Source organism: Myotis daubentonii, chromosome 4, assembly GCF_963259705.1.
Source record: "Myotis daubentonii chromosome 4, mMyoDau2.1, whole genome shotgun sequence".
Taxonomy (NCBI): Eukaryota; Metazoa; Chordata; class Mammalia; order Chiroptera; family Vespertilionidae; genus Myotis; species Myotis daubentonii.
This window is the reverse complement of record NC_081843.1, coordinates 72,278,092-72,303,590: the sequence shown is the minus strand read 5'-3', so window position 1 is coordinate 72,303,590 and position 25,499 is coordinate 72,278,092. Positions and strand designations below refer to the sequence as shown.

General features: G+C 33.4%; 1 protein-coding gene across 17 annotated transcripts in view; it reads right to left on the bottom strand.

Moving 5' to 3' along the window:
* Positions 1-25,499, bottom strand: part of SSBP2 (single stranded DNA binding protein 2) — a 219,674-nt gene that overhangs the window by 30,165 nt on the left and 164,010 nt on the right. For 13 of the 17 annotated variants that reach the window (XM_059694209.1, XM_059694210.1, XM_059694203.1 and 10 more), the window contains 5 exons: positions 16,475-16,541; positions 16,110-16,180; positions 10,063-10,154; positions 4,947-4,995; positions 329-364 (listed from right to left, as the gene is read on the bottom strand). In XM_059694209.1, coding sequence (XP_059550192.1) covers positions 329-364; positions 4,947-4,995; positions 10,063-10,154; positions 16,110-16,180; positions 16,475-16,541 — 315 coding nt within the window. The remainder of the gene's footprint in view (positions 1-328; positions 365-4,946; positions 4,996-10,062; positions 10,155-16,109; positions 16,181-16,474; positions 16,542-25,499) is intronic. The other 4 variants (XM_059694204.1, XM_059694199.1, XM_059694202.1 and 1 more) reach the window with 1 other exon arrangement.

Below are 25,499 nucleotides of genomic sequence, written 5' to 3'. Positions count from 1 at the left end.
TCTTGAAGAACTGCAAATTCAAGCATATCATTGTGTAACTGGGGAAGGCTTTCTCCATGAGTGGGCAGAGTGTATTGTACAGGTTTACAGAAACATATGCTAAAGTAAGACACAGTACTCAGGGCAATCTTGGCCAGATTGATAACTGTTTCACTAATGAACATCAACATATGTACTGAGGTTGGCAGACGAAACAACTCAATACAAATCAGATGTTCACATCTTGGCCAATACACAGGGGCTCTTCTTAACATCTGGACAATGATTTCATTGCCCAAATAAAACGTAACACCAATTCTTATGAGCAAAGAAACCCAAATGTACTTACTACATAATTCCCAGGAGATGCTGAGGAGTATGGGATCTGGAACATAAACAGGACAAAAGAAAAGAAAAGTTTGCTTTTTGTAGCAGTATGGCGAATGACCTAAAATGACTCTATTTTCTAACTTTTATCAAGTTGTTTTTTTAAAAAATTTTAAATAGTTTTTTATTGATTTCAAAGAGGAAGGGAGAGAGAGAGAGAGACAGAAATATCAATGATGAGAGAGAATCATTGATTAGCTGCCTCCTGCAGGACCCACACTAGGGAACAAATCTGTAACCCAGGCATGTGCCCCAACCAGGAAGCGAACTGTGAACTCCTGGTTCATAGATCGACACTCAACCACTGAGCAACACTGGCCTGGCCTATCAAGTTTTAAAATGTATCACAAAGAATAGTAATGGAAAAGGCATTTTTATCTGAGTGCTAGAAAACTCAATAAATGCAATATTTTCTTTAATTTACAAAAAAGAGTAGACTTTAGTCAAGAGGAGTTTAGACAGAATTCCAGCTAGCTTTACGTTATATTGGTTTCAGGCCAGTTGTACTCACTGCTTGATACTAATGACACATTTTGTAATTAGAAAGATATATATTCGTGCAGCTAAAAACCAGAAAGCTGAGTTCTTCAAATTAGTAGCTTTTACAGATGCAACTTCTAATTTACGTGTATTCTGAGATACAGTGTTTTTTTTCTTAAGGACAGGTTTCAGGGTACTACATTCATGCAGTACCTAATACACAGACCTCATCTTTCCCCCTTTCCTTTCTAATTCACACTAGAAAATATTATAATAAATGCAAAAGATTTTGTTAGTATAAGTCTCCAGAGACTACTCATTTGTGAGGACCAGACATAGGTAACAAATTCCCTCTTTCTCTTCAAATTAAACTCTGAACCAAGCGCTTTTCTAGAGAATAAAAGAGGTCAATATGACACTGCTATGATAATTTTAAAAGTAAAAACTGGAAAACATATAAAAACAAGTTAAATCCAAGTATTTTCTTTCTTCACACGAGCTGGCTTGCTCACTTACATGAAGATTCTGCCCACCCAGAAGAGGCGTGCTTGCCTTCTTCTGAATAAAGCCAATACATCTTTATCTGCCTGCAGTCAGCCAGCCAGGGCCAGAACAGGGCCCTCAGCATAGCAAACAGGACACAGTGCCTGCACCTGGAGCCCTCCTTCGACCCCAACACCTTCCATATAATTAAACATAGAAAGAATATGAGACCATATTCTTTTTATATTTTAAGCAGAAGGCAGTACAACAAAGCTATGGTTTTCTATTGGTGAATAGGTCTTTGATTGGGGAAATACTTAATATTGTTATTTGAAAATTCTCTCCTCATTGACTGGTGTCCTTGATTTGTCTTAAGTATAAACCACGTGTCTCTGAGGCCCTTGGTTGGTCTGCCTACGGGTTAACTCAGCACTGCAGATGGCCATTGCCAGGGTGCCCCCCATCACTGATGATGAGTACGACTTCCACAGTGAGTATGGGCAATAAATATTCACTCAACTTGGCGAGTGAAAACAACTTTGCTCTCTTGGGCCCCTTTGAGTTCATGATCTACTGTCCACCCTTTGCTTTGTATTATTTTGAACTTGTGCATTTGCCCTCTTCAAATGACCAACTTAACCATTGGCTCCAATTTTTATCTCCCTGTAACTGGCTCATGTTCTTCGCCTCTCCCTTTTGCCTACCATCATGCCTAAGAAATTTCCAAATACACTCTAACCACCAATCTTTGGCATTTACATTTCACTGCCTTCCTTTATAATATTTCAATCAAAATCTCTGATCACAATTCTTCCATGTTTACTAAGTCCATTTTCCCCTACTAACTTCCTACTAAATTGCCTCTGCCCCTCCCCATGCCCCTCTCAGCATTTTATTTCTTTACCCGATATCTTAAAGCCTACTTTGTTTATTTCCACTATCTGACTACCTTTTCTGTTTTATAGTAGGGATTTCCTGGAAAGAAACAAAACAAACTTGACAAGGTCCCAAATGTGATCATGTTATCCAGCTTCAATCTAGTCTTCACGAGTATGTGGAAGCATTTTGGAAGCCTTTATGGAAGCCCTGAAGCATTTCAGTAGTGTGCCAGTAAATCCTGCAAACTCCTGGGGGGTGGGGGTGGGGGGTTGGGGGGGGGCGGTGAGGGCCCATGTTGTAGTCAATTTCTGTGGTGTAAAAATTCCCATATGGCAGATGTCAAGCTACCAGTGATTGACAATCAGCTCACAAAATTCCTGAATATTTAACAACTGACTTTTGTAAGCTGGCTGTCATGATGATTATACCATCCTGAGTTGGTACCTTCTGTCATACATTAAAGGCATCAAATTCTTGCTATGCCTTCATCTTCTGCTCAATACTTAATTATTTATAAATTTAATTTTTTATCCATTTATGTCTGGTAGAAAAAAATATCTTTCTGTTTGTTTCCAAAGCTAGCCTCTCCTGACCATCCCATTTCTCCCAAGTCCTTGCTCCTTTTATATTTTTAATTTTCCCCACTTCATGGCTCTTCAAATACAGTTAAATATAATAAACATTTGAAAATACTTAAAATATTTATCTCATCTAGTTGTTCTATGTATTTCCATTTTTGCCCTGTTGAGCTCTTTGATTTTGGCTTATCCTTGCTGTTCCTGCTTTATATTCTTTGATACCCTCATTAAAACAAAAGGAACATTTGGGCTCCTACCCCTAGCATTTTACTGAATCTGCACTCTTGAAAGTTACCAGCAGTATCTGACAGCCTAGCATGAGAGAAATAAAATATAACAATGTAGGAAGAAGTATTATGTGGATGCAGAAGGTATATTTGAGCTGGGCGGCTGAGACTTATGGAGAGTTGGGTGACCACCAGAAAAAGAACAGCAAGAAAGAAAGAAAGAAGAAAGAAAGAAAGAAAGAAGGAAGGAAGGAAGGAAGGAAGGAAGGAAGGAAGGAAGGAAGGAAGGAAGGAAGAAGAAGAAAGGAAGAAAGAAAGAAAGAAAGAAAGAAAGAAAGAAAGAAAGAAAGAAAGAAAGAAAGAAAGAGAGAGAGAGAGAGAAAGAAAGAAAGAAAGAAAGAAAGAAAGAGAGAAAGAAAGAAAGAAAGAAAGAAAGAAAGAAAGAAAGAAAGAAAGAAAGAAAGAAAGAAAGAAAGAAAGAAAGAAAGAAAGAAGAAGAAAGAAAGAAAGAAAGAGAGAAAGAGAGAAAGAGAGAAAGAGAGAAAGAAAGAGAGAAAGAGAGAAAGAGAGAAAGAGAGAAAGAAAGAAAGAAAGAAAGAAAGAAAGAAAGAGAGAAAGAAAGAGAGAAAGAAAGAAAGAGAGAAAGAAAGAAAGAAAGAAAGAAAGAAAGAAAGAGAGAAAGAAAGAGAGAGAGAAAGAAAGAAAGAAAGAAAGAACGAACGAGAGAAAGAAAGAAAGAAAGAAAGAAAGAAAGAAAGAAAGAAAGAAAGAAAGAAAGAAAGAAAGGGAAAAAGTGAAAGTGTATAGTTTATTAGAGAAATGATTATGTGATTTTATTTTTATTTTTTTATTTTTTGTTAATTCTCACCCAAGGATATTTTTCCATTGATTTTTAGAGAGGCTGGTAATATAAGTTATTTTTTCTCTCTAAAAATATGGCAATTACTTGAGAAGAAAGTGGTTTTTGCTTTAGAATAGCAATGGATTTAGGATGATTCTTCCTACCCAACACACACCTCACTTCAAATTTTCTTGAAGTTTAAATTAACCTTATTCATTGACCAGTTTCATGTTGATTTGGCAGTAAGGCTGCCACTGTTGGCCAATGAAGGCGTCTCAGTGTATATTAGAAAAGGCATCCCCTCCGGGCAGATGTTCATAGACTTCACAAGCTGTATTTCAGTCTTTTGCTAATACTCCCTTGGTTCAGGCACCTCTGTGAAGTGCACACACTACACATACATACACAGCAGACCTCGCTCACATAATGAACACAAGATTTCAAAGTCAAGAAGGAGAAATATCTGCAGGATCATTAAATAAAAATCGTATTAATTTTAAGATTGTAAATTTACTTTTCAACCTGTGCATACTTTATGTGACCTTATTGAGAGAAAACTATCTGTGCAAACCACTGCTACAGAACATGTACGGAAAATCCCAGAGATGTGTAAGGGTGGCAATTTAGCCCTCAGGCCCAAGGCAAATGCACATTTACTTCCTGGGGCAGCCAAGGAGCAAACCCAGGTGTAACTAGTACAGAAAACATAATCATAAAATCCCTGATTGGGACTGATCTAATCTGACAATTTAGTGATTATACAGTTATTTTAGAATACCAAATCGTTTTATAATAAATTATTTTACATAAATCACATCATTTTATAGGTTTCTTAAATGGTATACTTAAGTCACACTGTCTGTCTTTATTTTTGAAGGTCTGTTAATCTACACAGAATGCTTGTTTACATTAGACCTTAAGTAAAAAATTACAATTATGAATATTTAAAAGAATATACACAAAATATATAGTTTTGAATGATTACCTTTTAAAAAGATTAAATGTACCCAACTACAGGGCTTTCAAAAGCAACAGACTTTTGTTGTTAAATACTAAAAAGTGCAAAGAAAATTTAAAAATACATATACTCACTGAATTGGCATTTGTTGGGTTTGGCCAAGGTCTGCCACCACCTGGACCCCTACAAGACAATATGATAAATAAAATTTTTTAACTTATGCTTTGAATGTTTCACAGTACCATAAAATATTTACATTTACAATACAGTCACCAGGAAGTTCTAGTTTGACAATGAAACTGCTCTCTTTATACTTATTTTCACAGCTTTTTCTTTTTTTTTTCTAGTGTGTAAGATAAGAACATTTTTTACTTTTCCTGAGAACAACAAAAGCTATAGGAATTGTAAATTATGAAACAATTTTATCATTTCACAACACAATTTTCTTTCCAAATCAAACTATTTTTAATAAGCCCAGTTTCACTTTAATATTAAGTGCAGTTATTGTAATAACTACTAAAAGTCGTGATCACCTATATCAGTAAACATATACATATACTTAAATCATTAAAAAACACACTATTGAAGTAAAAAATATTAATTATGAAATAGGTACTATAAAATATAATCTTGTAACATCAATATAACTACCCCCTGTATCTCATTAAAAATAAAAATAAATTTGTAAAATATCTAATACATAAAAGTGATTGCTCTTTTTAAGCTACAAACAAATAAGTGTACACAAAAGTGTCTAAATTTGCCCTCTTTTTTAAAAATCACAGATTATCACATATTACATTATACATTTATATATCAACCTATCTTTCATTGATAATGACAATTTAGTTACTATTAAACAAGAGAACCATTTCTTGTTGTAATAATTGTAGTGGAACACAGTGGCCAGAGTAAATCTTGGGAAAAATAGGAGGTAACCCATACCAATGTATGTCAATATATTACTTAATTTTAGGGTGAAGGAGAATGATTTATATTCTAAAGCCTAAAAGAACATCAAATTTTAAAAACAAAATTAATGCCTAATTAAGTCAGAAAAGTTCCTTGTCTTCATGCTTTGGTATTAAGTATACCTGAACAAATACTGCCTGAAAAAAAGTAGACTACTGACAGTCAGTCCTCTGTAATTAGGGTCACTGAAAATTCTCCTTTCCCTCTAATGGCAGTGAGAATTTTTAACTAAGAAAAAGTCCCCTTATTCTTATTCTGTGGTTTGTAAATTCTACCTTAATTACTTTTCATATGGTTTGTTTGATGTTAAATAAAATACAATAAAGAAATTGAGAAATATTTATCTGAAAACAACATAAAATATACTATATCCACATAATTGCAAAAAAATTGTATACAATTATGTTATATATTATGTTTAAATAACAACTGTATGAATAATGTATATTTAAAGGAAAATATTTTATTTGTTATTTTACAATTTGTTTAATGTTATATTAACATGCAAAATTAAATGTTAAACATTTTACTTAATTGAATAAAAAAAAACAATTAACCAGTTAACTGCCACGATGTTTTGAATTTAATTAAAAAAGGTCTGCCGTTTGCGTCTATAGACACTTACGGCATACAAATGGTTAAATAACATTAAATTAGATATTAAATATTAAATTTATTATAAGTAACAAAATACTTTTCATACATTTCAATCACTTGACAAATACCAATCTAATCTCAGTACACTATGTATTTCATATTAAATTACATTTTAATATAACTGGTTAAGTATTCATATGGATAAACTGAAGCTCCCCAACTTTACCATTGCATTTGAAAAACATTTTAAGTTTCATAAAAGCACTAAATAAAGTGGGGGTTACAGTAGTGAAGTTCTATTAGGACAACTACTAAGCTCAGTAATTCCCAGTACTTTTGAGGGCCATCAGTATCATCAAGAAAATAACCTACAATCTATAACATAGGCATTATTTAAAATGGAATTTAAAAATTCTATATGTCTTAGTAAGGGTATGTGGATATGATAAAATCAAAGCAACCATGATCACCATGTAGAAAAATCCTCTTTTGTTTTGTAATTCAGTCATTTTATTACCAGATAACAATTACATACACTTTATGATTCTGTAAGATATGAATAGAACAAGAAGGTCTAGACTAGAGTCTTTGAAATACCACATCCTTTGTTTCTATAAATACCAAGGTGTACAACATTGCATCAGAAATGCTTTAATGCTAAATCCTAAATTCTTTGGGAATTTGTAAAAATGTAGTTAATTAAAATATATAGTTTTCTTTAACAACAATCTATAATGCATTTGAACACATTTACATTGGTTTATAAATTCTACCTTAAGTTATTGAAATTGACATTAAGTTTTTACTTTTACAGATATAACTAGTTATAGAAACAATGAAAGTATATATTATTTAATTTTTAAATGATACTACAAATAATTCATCCTGAGTTTAGAGCATGAAATATAAAAATTATATCAGAATAATCAAATTTTTGGAGGTGACCAACTTTTTTAACAACAAAATTATTAAAATTCTGTTTCAAATGGTGTTTTCTTCAATAAAGAGATAAAGTGGCTAGTTAAAATACAGTATTTAATTACTTTAGTGACCAGGGTTTGGTATTTTTCATTGTCATTAAACTTTCATGGCAAACAAAAACAGTGATAAGCTAAAGAAAACTCATCCAGATAATGATTCTCTAGCAGGTCCCTCCTGACCCAACATTCAAGTATCTTAGACTATTAAAAATGTAGCTTAAGCTAACGCTGTTATAATGCCATTTCCTTTAATTTTTAAGATACCCAACATATAAAAAAGTAAAATGAAGAAATAACAGAAATACTTACTTGTCAAAACACTTATTTGTCAAAACAGTAAGATTTATTTTGTTTAAAAGATAATAAGTTATGAAGTAAATTTCAATAAAGTTTACCCTATTGAGTACAATGGAGATAATGTTTTTTTAAATGTCTCTTTAAATTCACTTTTAATATCTCTTTAAATTCACTTTGTTGGGGCCAATATCAATACAAAAATTAATCTCTCTGGTTTGATCTTCCATACATGAGAACTTTCCCTGTTAGAGGGACATATATACAAGTGTAAACACATACATATTTACATTTCATCATCCTTGAAGGAATACCAATTTACAGAAAATTGAAAATGATGTAGGACCCTGAATAAAAGTCAATAGTAACAAATGATGGAAATCTAAGTCTGTAAGGCTTAAAGGTTCTTTAAACATCAGAAATTATATAAGTAGTAACGTATTATATAATAAAAATATTTTAAAGTATCTGGATATATTTAAATGAGAAACCCAAATTCAAGGAAACAAAAATAATTATATTAAAACTAGAGACCCAGTGTATGACATTTGTGAACTGGGGGTTGGGGTGTTTCCTATAGCCTGACCTGAACCCTCTCGCAGTCTGGGACCCCTTGGGGAATGTCCACCTAAGCCAGCACGTGGACAACCCCCAAGGGGTCCTTAGCGCTGCCTTGGAGGTGGGAGAGGCTCCCACCACCTCCACTGTGTTTGCCAGCCATGAGTCCGGCTTTTGGCTGAGTGACACTCCCCCTGTGGGAGCACACTGACCACCAGGAGGCAGCTCCTGTGTTGAGCATCTGCCCTCTGGTGGTCAGTGCACATCATAGCGACTGGTCGTTCTGCCATTTGGTCGATTTACATATTAGGTTTTTATTGTATAGGATTTTCATCCATATTTTTAGTCTTCATACTCTAGGGAATTAAATGTACCCATATATATCTATTTAAGTATGTGTAATAAGGGAACTAGACAATTTAACAGCTATTTGGGTCTCATAATTATGTGTGTATTTAATTATAACAAAGGGTCATAAAATATTATATGCATTCTTAATATTTAATGATAATTATGGATTGATCATGGTATTCAAAATGTATACTCCTTACATGTATATATAGTATTCAAAATTATATTCCTTAAAAGCTATTGCATTTTAAAGTTAGAACCTTAGGTAGTAAATTTTATATACATACCTAAATCTTCAGCTTTGATATCAGCACAAAATATCACTCACTCCTTGCAGCAATCATTAATAAAGGCTAGGCCTTTGAGGGACTTAAGAAAAGTTAGACTTCATGTCTATCCATTTTTACTTTAAAAGTGAAAAGATGTGATAGGAAAATTTGACCTACTTTTCCTCTTTGTTCTGTTAGTTTTCAGTCTGGCTGATACCCACCTATTAACCTATTTTCTATTTTAGGCAAAAATGCTTTACATGAAAATCCCTATGTGTATCTCACAGTATATCTTCAATGCCATTAAATGATGGCAGAGTTGTTTAATTTGATATATAAGTGACCAAAACATGGATGATGGAAACAGATTAGAGGAGACTACCCACAACCCTATATTAAACATCTTCATAATTTCTGTAAGCTTTCTTTAAGCCACATCATGGAATTGATCCTCTAGTCAACTAATCAAAGCCACTGACAACCACCTTGAAGGAATCCTAATTTACAGGAATCCTAATTTACAGTTTATAGAACTTTGAGGGCAACTTGGATAATTAAAAATTCCTTAACAAATTGCATGATATTGGCTAATAGAAACAACCCACTGTCTTTGGGCTTAAAAGGCCTTTTCATAAAAACCAACCAACAAACAAAAAACCCAAACTGTTTACTCCTTATCTAAGTGCACCTTGATTTTTCAAAAGGAAATTCGCCCTATACTATGGAAGTTCTTTAATATAGAAGATATTACCAGAGAGAATTCTTTCTGTGTTGAGAGTGGGCCCAACAAAGCAAAAGGCACATATAGAAGAGCTGGGAATGCTACTCTTAGGAATCACTAGGTACCTATTAAAATGAAGTTACCAATATTCAATTGTTCACTTCTGTAGAGTTAAGAAAAGTATGATCTCTTCATACTTTTGTGTAGATGATATGGAGACTACGTATTTATTTATTTAAAAACTTCATTTCTATGATAATTAAATAGAATATAAAAGAAAAAAGAAACAGGCTAAAAGTTGGCATTTTTGGCATCTGAAAATGGAAAAGAAATGAAAGGTACAAGGGAAGGAAGAAAACCATAGGGAATATGTTCTGAAAAATGAAGCAAACACTATAGCTCATGCTTACTTCACTTTTACACCTCCCAGAACTGAAGAGCTCAAACTGTCTTACAAATCAGTGTGGCTTCTGAAGACGAAAATAGGATAATACAGCATTTTGCTTACATGTTCATTCCGGGCATCCCAGGGCCACCTAAAGCATTCAGTGGGGGTCTCATTGCACCTCCATAGTTCTGTAATGATAACCAAGGGTCAGACTACCACAAAACAAAAAAACAAAACCAAAGAGGAGGGGGGAAAGAAAGGAGATCAGGTTAATGATTTCCCTACACAACTCCTGACTGGATAAGGCCTGTGCAATTCATTCTCTGAAGGGTCCACTCTTGTACTTTTGCTTCTATTTTAACAATTACTTTGGTTTGTGTCTTTTAAAAATTATGTAGATATGTAAGGTCATTGTAGCATGTTAAATGATTAAGGTATAGTTGCAATGATATTTAACATATCTTTATTAATTTGTATATCTGTACAACAGTGAACTTTAAAACATTTCACAAATTTCAAAAGGTTTTTAAAGAAAATACTTAGTCAACATGTTTGAAATTGTCAGACCCAGAACATTTACATAAAGTCTGGAAAAAAATACCTCCAGGTGAACTCAACAAAAGAAAGTTGAATGCAAACTTCTGTTCACAAAATAATATATCCAACACAGAAATGCACTAATACCAATGTACAAAAATATATGAAAACTAAGATAAACTCCGAATGTGTATGCATAAATTATGATTCAATAGGTTTCTATCACTCAAATGATAAAAATATTTTAATGTTTTAACGTGCATATTATATTAGTTTACTTTAATTTCCATAAGAGCCAAATGATTGAAGTTAACATTAAGAATAATCATTCTTATTATTTCAATAAATGCACATTTATAAGCAATTTTATCTGCTCCTATTAGTTCAATAACTATTTCTATTAGGAATCCCAAATATTTTCTATTTTGTCATGATAGATCTCAGAAGTGCCTGGGTAACTCATGTTGAACTTCACATGAATGTTTCCACTGGTTACCATTTCATGCTCAGCACGTCGGACAGTACACTGAATATCCTCTCTCATGACTGCCCTTTACATTACTTTCCTCAGTCTGTGGAATGACCTCCACAAAACAGTCCGGGCTAAGAATCTCCACGAGCTTTGATAACTCTTCATTTTCTTTCAATTCCTGTATCCCGTGAGTTACCACAATCTATTGATTCTACCTGTGAAACAGCTCTTGAAGTGGGGCTCTCCTTGTAACACTAACATTTGTCATTTACTGAGACTACCTTACTGTCTTAATTGGTCTCTCTGACTCAGCCTCTCCCTCTCCCAATCTATTCTCCATACTGCCCTCTAAAACTCTGGTCCTAAAACTTAGTTTTCTACAAGTCATTTAAAAGCCATGATGACCGCACTGCCTATCAAATATAGACTCAACTCCTCAGCATGGCTCTGTTCGGTTATTCACATATTTCCTGCCCTCATTTCCTACAATTCTTACCTTCTTCCCCTCATCCCAGCTACATCCTGCAACCTACAGAGTATCTTGTGATTCAGAAACAAGCAATATGAATTTATTCATGTCAACTCATGTGCTGTGGCCTTCTGTGTAGTAGGTGCTAAGATGACAAAGAAATATTCAATGAAGAAAGTTTGTTAACTCCAGAGAGTAAGCCACAGTTTGTAAGTAATTTATTTACTTACATGCTATTCTCATTGTTTATTTCTTTTACTTTCAAGAAATCTTACTTAAACATCCTGATTTTGTGGGCTACGGGACAGTAGAATGGTTTCTATCCACACTTTGAGTCAGGGGTTAAAAGGATAGCTATTTCCTTAACCTCTGGATCAAGCATGGTGGAGGCAGCGATAGTATTAGCAAGGAGAAGAATGTCATTGGGAAAAAATCTGAATGGTAAAGTATAACAGAAATGCTACACAAGGAAAGTTTCCCCTTAGTTTTGGTCTTAGAAGATCTGTGTGTATTTTTTGTTTGTTTATTTGTTTTTAAAATATATTTTATTGACTTTTTACAGAGAGGAAGGGAGAGGAATAGAGTTAGAAACATCTATCTGCTGCCTCCTGCACACCCCCTACTGGGGAAGTGCCCGCAACCAAGGTACATGCCCTTGACCGGAATCGAACCTGGGACCTTTCAGTTCGCAGGCTGACGCTCTATCCACTGAGCCAAAAAGGTTAGGGCGAAGATCTGTGTTTTATAGTATCAAGGAAAACATCAGTCTTCCTCATAGCTCTGGACACAGAAAGACACCCCCTACCCCATTTCCTCTGATCCTCTTTCTACATGTGTGATCTTGGGCCAGTGATCCTCCCAATGATCCGTTACACCTTAATTTCCTTATCTATATAGAGTGATAATATCTTTTCCCTTGTATGCTTGTGGGAGAATAAAATGAGATCATATAAACACCTATGATAGTGCTTGGTATATTAAAAGCATGATACCTGGTGCTCCAAAATTATAGCTGCTATTTTTTGTCACCATTAATAAGGGACCAACTTTAAATGAGTTCTCATCAGCTTCCCTTGAGCTCTCAAGCCTAACAGAAGTACTTAGCTTCTTTATGTAATGACTCCCTGATAGAGTATGCATATTTCCTTTCTACATTGTTTTTCTGCTGCATAATAGTTTTTCTTTATGTTTCTGCTCCTCCTGCTAAACAGCGAGCACCTTTTACTCCTCTTTGTATACCCAGTGCTCAAGTGTCACAGGAAGAAAGAAATTATTCAACATATAATTTGATAGATTTATAAAATATTTACATTTTGTGATTAATTTGAAGCAAAAAGAAAACAGGAATATAAGAAAGAATAACAACTAGCTTTCCAAGTGGTATCAACAAAGGCAGAATAGAAAGAGCTAATTTAGAATCGCTGAATTTTAAAGTTGATGGCAGCTATACAATTCCATCTGGTTAATCTCACTCCCAATGCAATGTTCCTGACAAAATGGCTCTTCAGACTCTGCTTGGAAAGTTTACAGAGTTTTTCCATGATTGGGCAGTTTAATTTCTAGAAATTTCTCCCTTATCCTGAACTAAATTCTACCTCCCATCTTATATTTGAAAATACAGAAATCCGTTTACTCTCTCTTTACATGACAGCCCATCACGTATTTCCATCTCACCATTTTTCCACCTCAAATATCTGAGTTGGAAATCATAGTATGTTTTCATTTGTATGTAAATCAGTTAGCCTTTAGATTTCTAGAAGAACTAGAAATAGTTGGGTATTCTTGATGAATTTTTCTGTTAATTACATGGCACCTGCTGAGTATAAGAACACAGACAAGCTAAGTATTTCTTAGCACAAAAGCAAGTAAAAAATGACTTCAAATTTTGGTATTAGGAAAGTGATTTTTCTTGATTAAATAGATAATTTTGCTTTTCTATTAAAAAGATATTGATATCATCTTAAAAAATCATGTGTTACCACTGAACTTTTAATTTAAAATAGATTAATAGGTGGGAAAAATATGCCAGGATTTAGAGCAAACTTTTATTTCTCCATCCATGCAATAAATATTAATCACATGTTTACTATTGTCCTAGGGGTGTACTTTACCTAAATCAGCAGTGTATAAGAATCACTAAACAATATATAATTCTTTGTTCTAGTAATTAAATTGTTCCAATAGGTAACTATTATCCCTCTTCACCACACTGATCTAAAGCTCAAAAAATAATGGCAATAGTACCTATAATAAGAACAAGATGTATATTTTGTTTGTGCATAAAGCCAGAAACAACATTATGCTTCTATAATTCAACTACAAAAAAAGCAGGTGCATTCCACTCTTAGGTGGCATCTGTATGATTAAATGTCTGTTATGAAAGTTGTTTTCCTATTTTCTTTCAAGAAACATAACTAACCTTTACTACACATTTCACAGTTTATAATGCCTATGTTTTATATAGCAGGTGTTATGAGTAAATACCTCACAAGAATTCCTCATTCCAAATGATTTTTACCTCGCTTTTTATCTATTATTCATTCATATGATTCCTGTTTTCATTTAAGTAAATGAAAATTTACTTTTTTTACAAAATGAGTGTAGGTATTTCTGGCTTCTTAGGTAAACTCACCCAAAACACTTCATTTCCCTCAAATTATATAGAATTAGATAGCAAGGAAAGCAATCCAAATGGAAGAAATAAACTACTTTCTTTGGGTTTGAATATGCAAAGAAAGATTCACACTTATAAGATAAACTTATTAAAACTCATTAATAAGAGATTACTAACCATAAATATGCTATCTTACATTGAATTTTTTACTTGTAACAAACATACAGTTATTTTTAAACCAAAATAGACCGGTATGCTTTTTATTTCAAACACTGCAAAACAGACTCTTAAGTCAGACTCTAGTTTTCAAACTATTAAAAATATTGGTCTAGGAATGACAAAAGTTTAAAGAGCAGCTACCTGAAAAGTAAGTGAACTGAATTAAGTCTGATTAAATTATAGGCATGCAGTTTTGATGTGTCTTTAAAATATATCTTTTATGGAAATCTTTTGGAAAAAAAGCCTTTACATTCTGTGTAGCCAAATTGGTTGGTTTAGTTCATTAAATACTTAGTTTATTAAAAACTTCTGTATATTCAATCAATGAAATATCCTATAGATTTTATGAATTCTAATTACTATTAATAGCTTAATGATGGTTGGTCACAAATTATTATTGCTAACATGAGTAGTAACAGGGAAAATAATTTAAATATTGAAATCAGATTTTTATAAGATCTTAAGAAAGCACATAAAGACTGAGCCTAAATGAAATTTTTTTTCTGACTGAATATCTCACATATATTTAATTTAATGAAATAAATTATTCTTTCCTGAGTATCTCACTATCTCACATAGTATTTTTCCCCATGTAATATGGTATTTCTGAAAAATTCGGTTATATGAACTTCATGTTTCAATACAGTTCAATCATTTATTACTGTATGTTGGTTAAAACCTTCTGGGTGTTAGATTCTAAATCTCTGACTCCTTTGGCCACACAACAAAATCTTTTTTTTTTTTTTTACAACAAAATCTTAAGTTTTAAAAAGTAGATACATGAAACAATTCTGAAAACTGTCACTAATAATGTTTTTCTTGAAAAGGACAAATAAAATAAATTAATTCATTCTTTTAACCAGTGTTATGACATGCTAACCTCTGACCCATGAGGTAGAAATTTTAAATTCTGGATTTGGATTAGTTTCTTTGAAATATAACATTATAAAATTAATTTCTACCCCATGCAGCTTTCACAAGGAAGACAAAAAAGATATTTCAGCCAAAATAAATAATATCCTGGAACAGCATACTTAAGAAATGTCACCAACAGCTAAGATAGATTTGACCTCAGTGTATACTTCTGGGAAATTTTGATAGAGAAATGGGCTAACATCTGATGTTTACTGATAGCGCTATGCTTGTTCAGCAAGACAAATTTCCAGTGGTTATTTCTAAATGATTCTCTATTATTTCCATGTTCTATAAAGAAATATGGTAGTATAAAATAGTCAATGACATCTTCCCAAAGACAGAGAAATATTTTATATTGTTTATTTTATTTAATATATTTTTTTAATATATTTTTATTGATTTTTTACAGAGAGGAAGGGAGAGAGATAGAGAGTTAGAAACATCGATGAGAGAGAAACATCGATCAGCTGCCTTCTGCACATCTCCTACTGGGGATGTGCCCGCAACCCAGGTACATGCCCTTGACCGGAATCGAACCTGGGACCTTTCAGTCCGCAGGCCGACGCTCTATCCACTGAGCCAAACCGGTTTCGGCTATTTAATATTTTTAACCACTTAATTTATATGGCTGCTATCTTTTATAACAATTTTCTATAAATTTTAATATATTTTCTCAATATAACTAACAAAGGGCAATATTTATCTTTTTATAATAATTTCTATTATGTATTTTCTTAAATGTACTGAATGCATATGTGACAGCACCTGTAAATATGGTTTGCTGCTACATCAATTTAGACGTTACAGATATTATATTCTCAAGAGCCTAACAACTGTATTATATCAAGCCTTAAAGGCATACAACAAAAGCCAGGAAATAACATAGTTTGTTTATATAAAATAAAGGCAAAAAACTCAGCGTTTACTTTCTGATTATTTACCTGTGGTCCTAAGGGCACCATTCCTCTTGGAGGAGTCATTCTCTGCATTGGCCCACCCATATTTGGATGTCCTAAAATAAAAGTAAGAAGGCATTAGCTAGAAAATGAGCATGGGTGCCAAACCAGAGGCTAGGAGTCTCCTCTCTGTGTGGTGCTTAATTATTCTGTTTCTTATGTTATCACTGCCTTCATCATTATGCATAATTAAGACTTAGCTAAAAATATAAATCACTTGGCCATGCCATCTGCAAAAATGCAACTGGTATAATTATGGAAGATTTATTCAAATAAAAAATTCCTTAAAAGAATAAAAGATTTCCTTTGAGATTCTGCACATCTATTTTACTTTTACTTTAAACAGTCACCTTGTTGTCGAGTTGGGTCCATTCCACTGGGAAGTAATGGCTGACTTCCTGGGACACCTCCAAGTGCCTAGCATTTTTAGTAAAAACAAAATAAAAAGCAATATTTTAAATATTTATAAAACAAGGGCTTTAACAATTCTCTTTTAAAATTCCTATAATTACAGAATGCATTTGATTATTTCACAAGATTTGTTATATTTCACATTCATTATAAACTTTATAGGTCTATAAACCTAATATAAGTTCTTAGTTCTAAAATTATCCTGGCAAGCAAAATAAGCATTTTGGGGGAACAAATATCTAGGCAAAAAGTTGTCCCACATTTTTCAAAGAAGTATAATGCCTTTGCTCCAAATTAATTTATTAAGGGTACTGAGATAAGTAATTTTGCTTCTTAAATATAAGCTCTGTTTCTACAGATTCTTTTACTCATTTGGGATTGCAAGAGCAGCAGGACTAAAATGCCAAGGGGCTAATGAATATTTTTTTGGAGTCACATTTTCCCTAAGAAACTATTAATAAAAATAATATTCCAATTAAGTTCACACAATTTGGCTGCATCGAAAAGGACAACTAGAACGGAAAAAGATGGAGATTAACAGACAGAGCTTATTTATGTAGGTGCAAAGCAGGAGACATACTGAACTGCAAGTTTCCATAGTTATCTGAGCAGCTGTTAGAGCTGAACAAAGCTGTAAGCGATTTAAACCCATTGATCTTATGAAGTATATACGTATACATATATATATACATAATCCTGACAATTGGCAAGATTTTACAAAGATTCATTCATTTAACTTTAAGCAGGATAAATCTTATCCAATTACTTAAAATTTCAAGTTATTTCAAAAGAATTTAATATTAAAGAATTTATATATGTAGATCAGAACTCTTTACTTAACAATCACTTAGGATACAGTAGAGAGCTGTCATTCTCAAGCCATTTTATAATTACTTGAATTTTTTTTGCTTACAAGCACACTCAATATATATTTATTGAATTCCTGCTTAACCTTTCCAGTCTAATTTCTTGCCATTGCCACACTGACATTCTAATTTCTAGCCATACCAAATTTCTTTCCATTTTTTTCAATTCATGCATTCAATCAACAATAATGTCTAATTGTCAATCATAAAAAATAAAATAAGAGCTAAAACTAGACTATCTCTCCTCTCAAGGTGCTCACAGACCCTAACGTGCCTATTGCTGACATATTTTCGATCCCAGATTCGGGATCACTTCCTAACAAAATTCTTTCCTACAAACACAGTCTGGGGTAAGTTTTCCTTCTATTTGCTTTAAAATATGTGTAATTGTTTTTAAAGTTCAAACTTACAGAAAAATTGCACAATTGGTATAAAGATTTCCACACACCCTGACACCAATTGCTCAATTGTTGACATTTCACCCCATTTGCCCCATCGCCCTTTCTCCTTCTTTCTCTATGCTTTTATCCTAAGTCTTTTCAGAACCAAGTGGGAGCAAGTCACAAATATTGTCTCCATCACACCAAAGTACTGCAGAATATAATTTCTAAACATGGATATTCTCCTATATAACCACAGCACAACTTCTCAAGACAGGAAATCCACAGATACAATACTACTGTCCAAGCCACAGACCTCATGCAAATTTTGCCATTTGTCTAAAAAATGTTTCTTTTTTCTTTCTGGGACCAGGACCTCAATGAACACATGTTGCATTTAGTTGTCATATTTCTTCATGCGCTTCTAAGCAGTAGTAATTCCTTAGCCTTTCCCTATCATGTCCTCACCAGTTTTAAAGAGGATGAATATTAAAATTCTACAGGAGGATCTGATGTCTCTTCATGACCTCCTAGACTAAGGTAATGTTGTTTTTGCCAGGAGCATCACAGAAATGGGGTGATGCTCTTCTTAGTGATTACTTTAGAGAGCACATGATGTTGACTGATCCCACTAACAGTGATACTGACTTTAAAAAAATATATATTTTAATTGATTTCAGAGAGGGAGAGGGAGAGACAGAAACATCAATGATGAGAGAAAATCACTGATCGGCTGCCTCCTGCATGACCCCACTGGGCATCAAGCCTGCATCGGGGGCTTACGCCCTGACCTGGAAACAAACCATGATCTCCTGGCGCATAGGTCGACGCTCAACCACTGACCCACACTGTTGACTTTTATCACCTGATTGTGTTGGTCTCTGCCATGATTCTACACTATAAGATCATTATGTTTCCTCTTTGTAATTGATTACTTTTAGTATTAGAGCTATTCCAAGATTGTCAATATTCTACTCCTCATTAATCATTTATCAATGCACCAGCTTAGCATCCACTGACAACTCCTAAGCACTATGATAGTTGCCAAATACATTCTTTCTAGGCTTATAAATTGGTATCCCAACTGTAAGGAAGAGCTTTCCTTTTCTTATTTATTTAGTATAGACTTATTGATTCCTATTATATTCAACGTGTTCTAATCGAGTCATCACTTTAATATTCATAAATGCTCATCATATTTTCAGCATTTCCTTACTGGCAAAAGATGTTCCAGGTTAATCTCATACTTTTTCTGGCCTAGTTCTGCAATCAATCTTTTCTCCAAAGGGCTCTGATTCCTCCCAGTGAAGAACGGTGTATAGGCATCCAACATGGATTCTCAAGGGTGCATTATTAGTTGGGTGCACTGCTTTTAGGTCCCCTCAGTAGACTCTGAGCTTAAAAATCTACATATGTACGTGCATATGCGCACATATCTACACCTATGACTAATATCCCTCCTCTTTGTATGGTGTATATACATACCAAAAATTCATACTAACACCGATTCAACACCTCCAATTCTAATCCAAAACCTTAGATCCTTAGATTTTTAGCCTTTTTCCTTTCTATGTTTCTATTTTCTTTCTTTATTAAATATATTTTTTATTGATTAAGATATGTCCTTATCCCCACATTATCCCCTACCCCCCCACACTCATGCCCTCAGGCCCCCTTGCCCGTTGTCCATGTCCATCGGTTAGGCCTATATGCTTGCATATAGGTCCTTTGGTTGATCTCTCCCCCTTACCCCCACCCTCCCCTACCTTCCCTCCAAGGCCCAACAGTCCAATCAATGCCTCTCCGTCTCTGGACAGTCCTTGTTCTTCAGTTATGTTGTTCATTATATTCCACAAATGAGTGAGATCATGTGGTATTTATCCCTTAAAGAATATCCTTTAGCATTTCATATAATCCTGGTTTGGTGGTGATGAACTCCTTTAGCTTTTTCTTATCTGTGAAGCTCTTTATCTGACCTTCAATTCTAAATGATAGCTTTGCTGGGTAGAGTAATCTTGGTTGTAGGTTCTTGGCATTCATCACTTTGAATATTTCTTGCCACTCCCTTCTGGCCTGCATGGTTTCTGTTGAGAAATCAGCTGACAGTCGTAAGGGTACTCCCTTGTAGGTAACTAACTGTTTTTCTCTTGTTGCTTTTAAGATTCTCTCTTTGTCCTTAGCCCTGGGCATTTTAATTATGATGTGTCTTGGTGTGGTCCTCTTTGGATTCCTTTTGTTTGGGATTCTCTGCGCTTCTTGGACTTGTAAGTCTATTTCTTTCATCAGGTAGGGGAAGTTTTCTGTCATGATTTCTTCCAATAGGTTTTCAGTATCTTGCTCTCTCTCTTCTTCTGGCACCCCCATAATTTGGATGTTGGTACGTTTGAAGTTGTCTCAGAGGCTCCTTACACTATCTTCATATTTTTGGATTCTTTTTTCGTTTTGCTTTTCCAGATGGGTTTTTTTGCTTCTTCATATTTCAGATCTTTGACTTGATTCTTGGGATCCTCTAGTCTGCTCTTGGATCCCTGTATATTATTTTTAATTTCAGTCAGTGTATGTTTAATTTCTGACTGGTCCTTTTCCATTTTTTTGGCCTTCTCATTAAGATCCTTGAAGGTCTCACTAAGTTCCTCAGAGGTCTCACTCTGACAGACAAAATAATGCTCATGATGGAGGTGTTTAATAATAACCAGCATAATATTAACAACAATGGACACTTGTGAGGTGGTATATTTGTGTCAGGAATTGTGTTAAGCTCTTTATATTTATTATTTCATTCAGTGCTTACAACAGTACTATGAGGCTATTATTAATTCTTTTTTATTATGAGAATCTGAGCTTTAATACATTAGTAATCTGTTTATTTGTCTATAGTTATACTATTGTTAAGTAGCAAAGCCAGGGCTTCAAATCAGATCAACATACTCCAGAAATTTTAAATGATAAGCTTTAAATTCTAGAATTTGAAAAGGGTTAAATAATACAAAATTTATTAAAACAGAAATACTTAAATGAAAGTATTTCTTTTTAAAAACATTTTTTATTCATTTTGAGAGAGAGAAAGGGGGAGAAAGAGAGAAACAACTATGTGAAAGCAAAACATCCATCAGCTGCCTTCTCCATGCCCCCCACCAGGGTAGAATTGGCAACCCTTCTGTGCACAGGATGTTGCCCAACCAACTGAGCAACACTGGCCAGGGCAGGAATTTCTTGATTCAAACAAGAATTATTTCATTTACAAAGAACATTAAATCAAAGCTAAGCCTCTCTAGGAACTTGAGATTATGGTGTATATTTCCTTGAATATCACCATATAGTCTACTCATAGAGACTAAATATTCAATGATGAGGGAAAACATTTATTAATTTTAAAAGTTTTGATATAATTCAGTTAACAGTTTTAATGTACCAAATTTTTAATAGGCCTCCTCAATTATTTGAAAAGAAATAGAATAATATAACCAAGAAAATTTAGAACTAGAAGGGATTTTAGAAATACCTGAATCCACTCTCATTTGACTGGTAAAAAATACCAAGACCCAGGTTAAGTGACTTGCTCCAAAATGACTTGCTGGGCATTGCTAGCATTTGCACCTAAAATGCTTAACACAATTAAGGTCCTTTCAAAAACATCATTGTCTTTTTAAATTTTTTTATAAAAGGCATGAATCAAAAAGATATTGAAGCACAGAAATATTATAGTCAGTGTAGCAAGATATTTGTCTCTAAGGCACAAGTCATCATTTGATATATTATTTTTCTTTTTTCTGTATCTCAGTTTAGCCCTTTGCCACATGTGGCTATTGAAAATAATTAAAATGACTAAGTTAAATTTTTTGTTCCTCAGTCACTCTGGCCACATATCAAGTGCTCACAGGTGCTCAGAGCACTGAAGCTACTGCATCTAACAGTGCAGACTCAGAACATTTCCATCATCCCAGGCAGGGCTGCATTAGAACGCCAGGTCCACAGAAGAGAGATTTTCATTAGTTTGTTTACTGATGTGGCCCCGCATCTGAAATTGTGCCTGACACATAGTAAACCTCAACAGATATTTGTTGAATGACTGAATATTTCTAAAGGAGATTTTGTACAACTCTATGAAATGTCCAATCAAAAATATGGCAATGCAATTTTTTCCTCATTGGCTTACATCCTAAAAGGATGTAACAAAACAGCTGTAAAATAATTAGATATGTTTTGAGAAAAATAGTAAAGTAGTAAAAAAAAAAAAAACTCTATATAACTGTAACTTAAATTGAGTAAGACTGCACAGCATTCACTATGTAAATTTTTCTTGGTTTGGGAAGGAGAATGAATTTCTTTTTGTCAGACACTGAATTTGTTAATTTCCTTTGTCCTATAATAGTAGAAACTAGTTGGAAATGCATATATCCAAGAATATACTCATAATTCAAATTCATAAAGAAATAACACATTTTGCTTTTTTAGATTTCACATAGTAATTTAAATACACTAATAGTATAATTATCACTAAGAAACAAATAAATAAGGAGATCCCAGTTGATAGAAAGGGATCTTTTTGAACTGGCAAAGAAACTTACTTTATGCTTTCATCATTAACCACTAATTTATGTTAAACACATGGAACATATTTAATTTTTAAAGTTAGAGATTTGCTGTAGTTGTCCTCCTTACAGTTTTAGCTATAAGACTCCCGCTATTTACTCAATGTAGAGCATATTTCTCTTTGCAGCTGAAGTCTGTCTCTTACCTTTTCATATCCTCATTAAATAAAAGTCAAATTCTACACATGAAAAATTTTACAAAGAAAATTATTGATAAAGGAAATGCTAAAAAGCATTTATCCTGGATAAGAGAACTTGTGAAAAAGAGTATGTAAGTATGTAACTTGTTTAAAATACCTTGGTTATATGGGACTATAGTAAATTTATTTTCAGTATAAAAGTAAATGTCCCACTGATTTTTTTTCCTGCTCAAATGCCTGCTGATTTTTTCTGAAAAGTGATGAAGTAAATCCTTTTTAAGATTTATCTATACTCAGCATCCATTATATTTTCCTTATATTGTAAAAACTATACATTCAATATTAATAAAGGATAAATATTGAATAACCAGACTAATATTTTTTTATAATCACAAATTATTACCTGCTCAATACAAACTTTAAAAATAAAAAAATCATTCATAATTTTACCACTCAGAAATAAAGGATATGGTTCTTATACTCTTTGTGACAAATGTATGTTTATAGATGGAGGCACATGAGTGGAGGAAATTCGCTGAGTATGTACAGCAAAGGTGTTGTACTATATACATCTTGTGCTTTCTTTTTCACATTTATTAGTAGATCATAAACATTTGATCATATCTATAAATTTAATTCCACAGCATGCCCTTTAATAGGTGCATACTATTCACCATTTAGATATACCATAATTTATTTAACCACTTATCTATTATTGGACAAATATTTTTGAGAGTTTCAGCAAAATAGTTAGATTTTATGTGCTTCTGAATACCCAACTCAGCTTTAAAATATAAAATTGTCAATAGCATTAATTATGTGTTATTTCTATTCACATACCTGTTGACAGAGTTTTAGGAATGGTTAGAAATAGCGTATAAATTCTCAAAATTCTATAGGATCAATAAGTCAATAGTTTATTCTTGGTGTCACTCATTAACAGTCTATATTTCTGGTTGCCTTGGTTTTCTCAGCATGGTGTTGAATGAATATTGTGAATTTTTCTGATTAGACATTTTATCTATGAGGAGGATAAAGACCTGCTCTACTCCAGGTTGTGGACACTTCAACACCAATGGCCCATTCTGAAAGCTGAACTAATTCCAGCGTAAAATTGTATAGTAAAAAATGGTTTTTGAACTTAACATCTGTGCTTCATATGTTTTCTCATGTATATTTATTCTTTACCAAAGTGTATATTTTTGTAAGTTGACTTTCGTTTCATCATTTTAGAGACTCCTTCATATACTTTTTTTGCATAGTGATACTATACCATATTCTAAATACTCAGTCCTATGAATATACAAACAACATAAATATAAACTATTGTGAATTTAGTCCAGAAGCATGAAAACCATCTCAGGAGACCTTCTATTAAAATCTATAGTCTAATCATTAAAAATTCTGAAGGATCTGTTTATTAAAGGAATGTCTATTAACATATTCCAAATGAATAGTCAACACCATTAAAGAGGTTAATATTTCACTTTTTATTTTCTTAGGCATAATCTATCAATAAAACCAAATTTCATTAGTTTATGATCACTATAAATGAAGACCAAATAAAAACTATTTAATATATTTGTGTTTTTGTATACATCATTTGAATTAATCACCAAAAACAGTTTTGCCAATATCTACTTTAATGACTACATAATGAAACTGAAGAACCGTTTTGTTGCTTGAAAGGGTCATGCTCCTAAATAGGTTAAACATTTCCTAAAACTGTATGTTTACACTATTAACAGAACTAATATACTTAGAAAATTATTTTTGAAAATAGTATAAATGTAAATTATTATAAATTTGAAAGTTAGATGTTTGAATTAATGAAGTTAACTAAATATTTGTTGTTGGGGGGATGAAAAAGGAGCCACTCACAGAAGAGTACAGTTGTTTTAAAATATCCTTAGGTAAAGATTTTGAAATTCTTGAGGAAAAAGTGCCTGTATCATAACTCTTTATTACCTTTAACTCTTTAATTGCCTCTTTTATAAATCCAGATGTATTATAAACTTGTTCTTTAAAAAACTCTAGATGTACAATTCCACATGCCCACAAACAATCCACTCCTCTTCCTAAAGTGTTTCATGTTGTCAGTCTCTATAGGTACAGAGCCTAGCACAGTATCTTATAAATAGCCGGCATTTCAACAAGGTCAAATGGATGCAACTCCGATGATTCTGTCAGATTTTCATTATTGATATGGAATACATGAAGTTAAAAATTCTAACAATACACTACTACAAGACATTCACATTTCTTTCAGAATTTCAGGAACCTCTTAGATGTAACATACAAACTCATGGATGGGAAGTCTAAAACACCATGAAGACTTCAATAAAAGGTGCAACTTCTTGTCTTTTGAAAAGAAACTTAAAAGACTCAGGCGCCTATGTAAGCAGACATGTCAATATATACAGGTTCACCCACAGAGAAAACAAAACGCCCGTATGTTCGAACACTTGGCATCTGTGCACGTCCCTTCCTTATTTCATGCATGTTCCCACAGCCCTATGTTCTGAATGCAAATTCAGTCTGGAGGAGAAAACTCCTCCAGCTGCTAATGTGAGGACTTCCAGCTTTGCTTTAAGGCTGTCCCCCGGGGTGGAAGGGGGTGCTGGCACTCCTTACTGTGCACCAGAAGCAGAGAACCAGCAAACTAGGGCACTTCAAGGACACTGCATAATCTCAGTGAGAGCTGAGAGAGAAGCAGACTCGTTGCTATAAAATGTATCAGGAAGCACAACTGTCTTATCTTGTTGGTCAGGAAGGAAAGTGAAAATAAAGCGTAAGAATGAAAAAGCGAACTTATTCTGATAAAGGGTTTACTTTAAATCTGGGAAAATGCTGAGGTATACAAATAACAGAATTAGAGAAAGTGACAAAACAATTATCTTGACATAACTATTCCATATGGTTAAACATTTCACTTCTTCTTGTGTTATCTGTATCCTAAAATTAAACTATAAACTTCTTGCAAGTA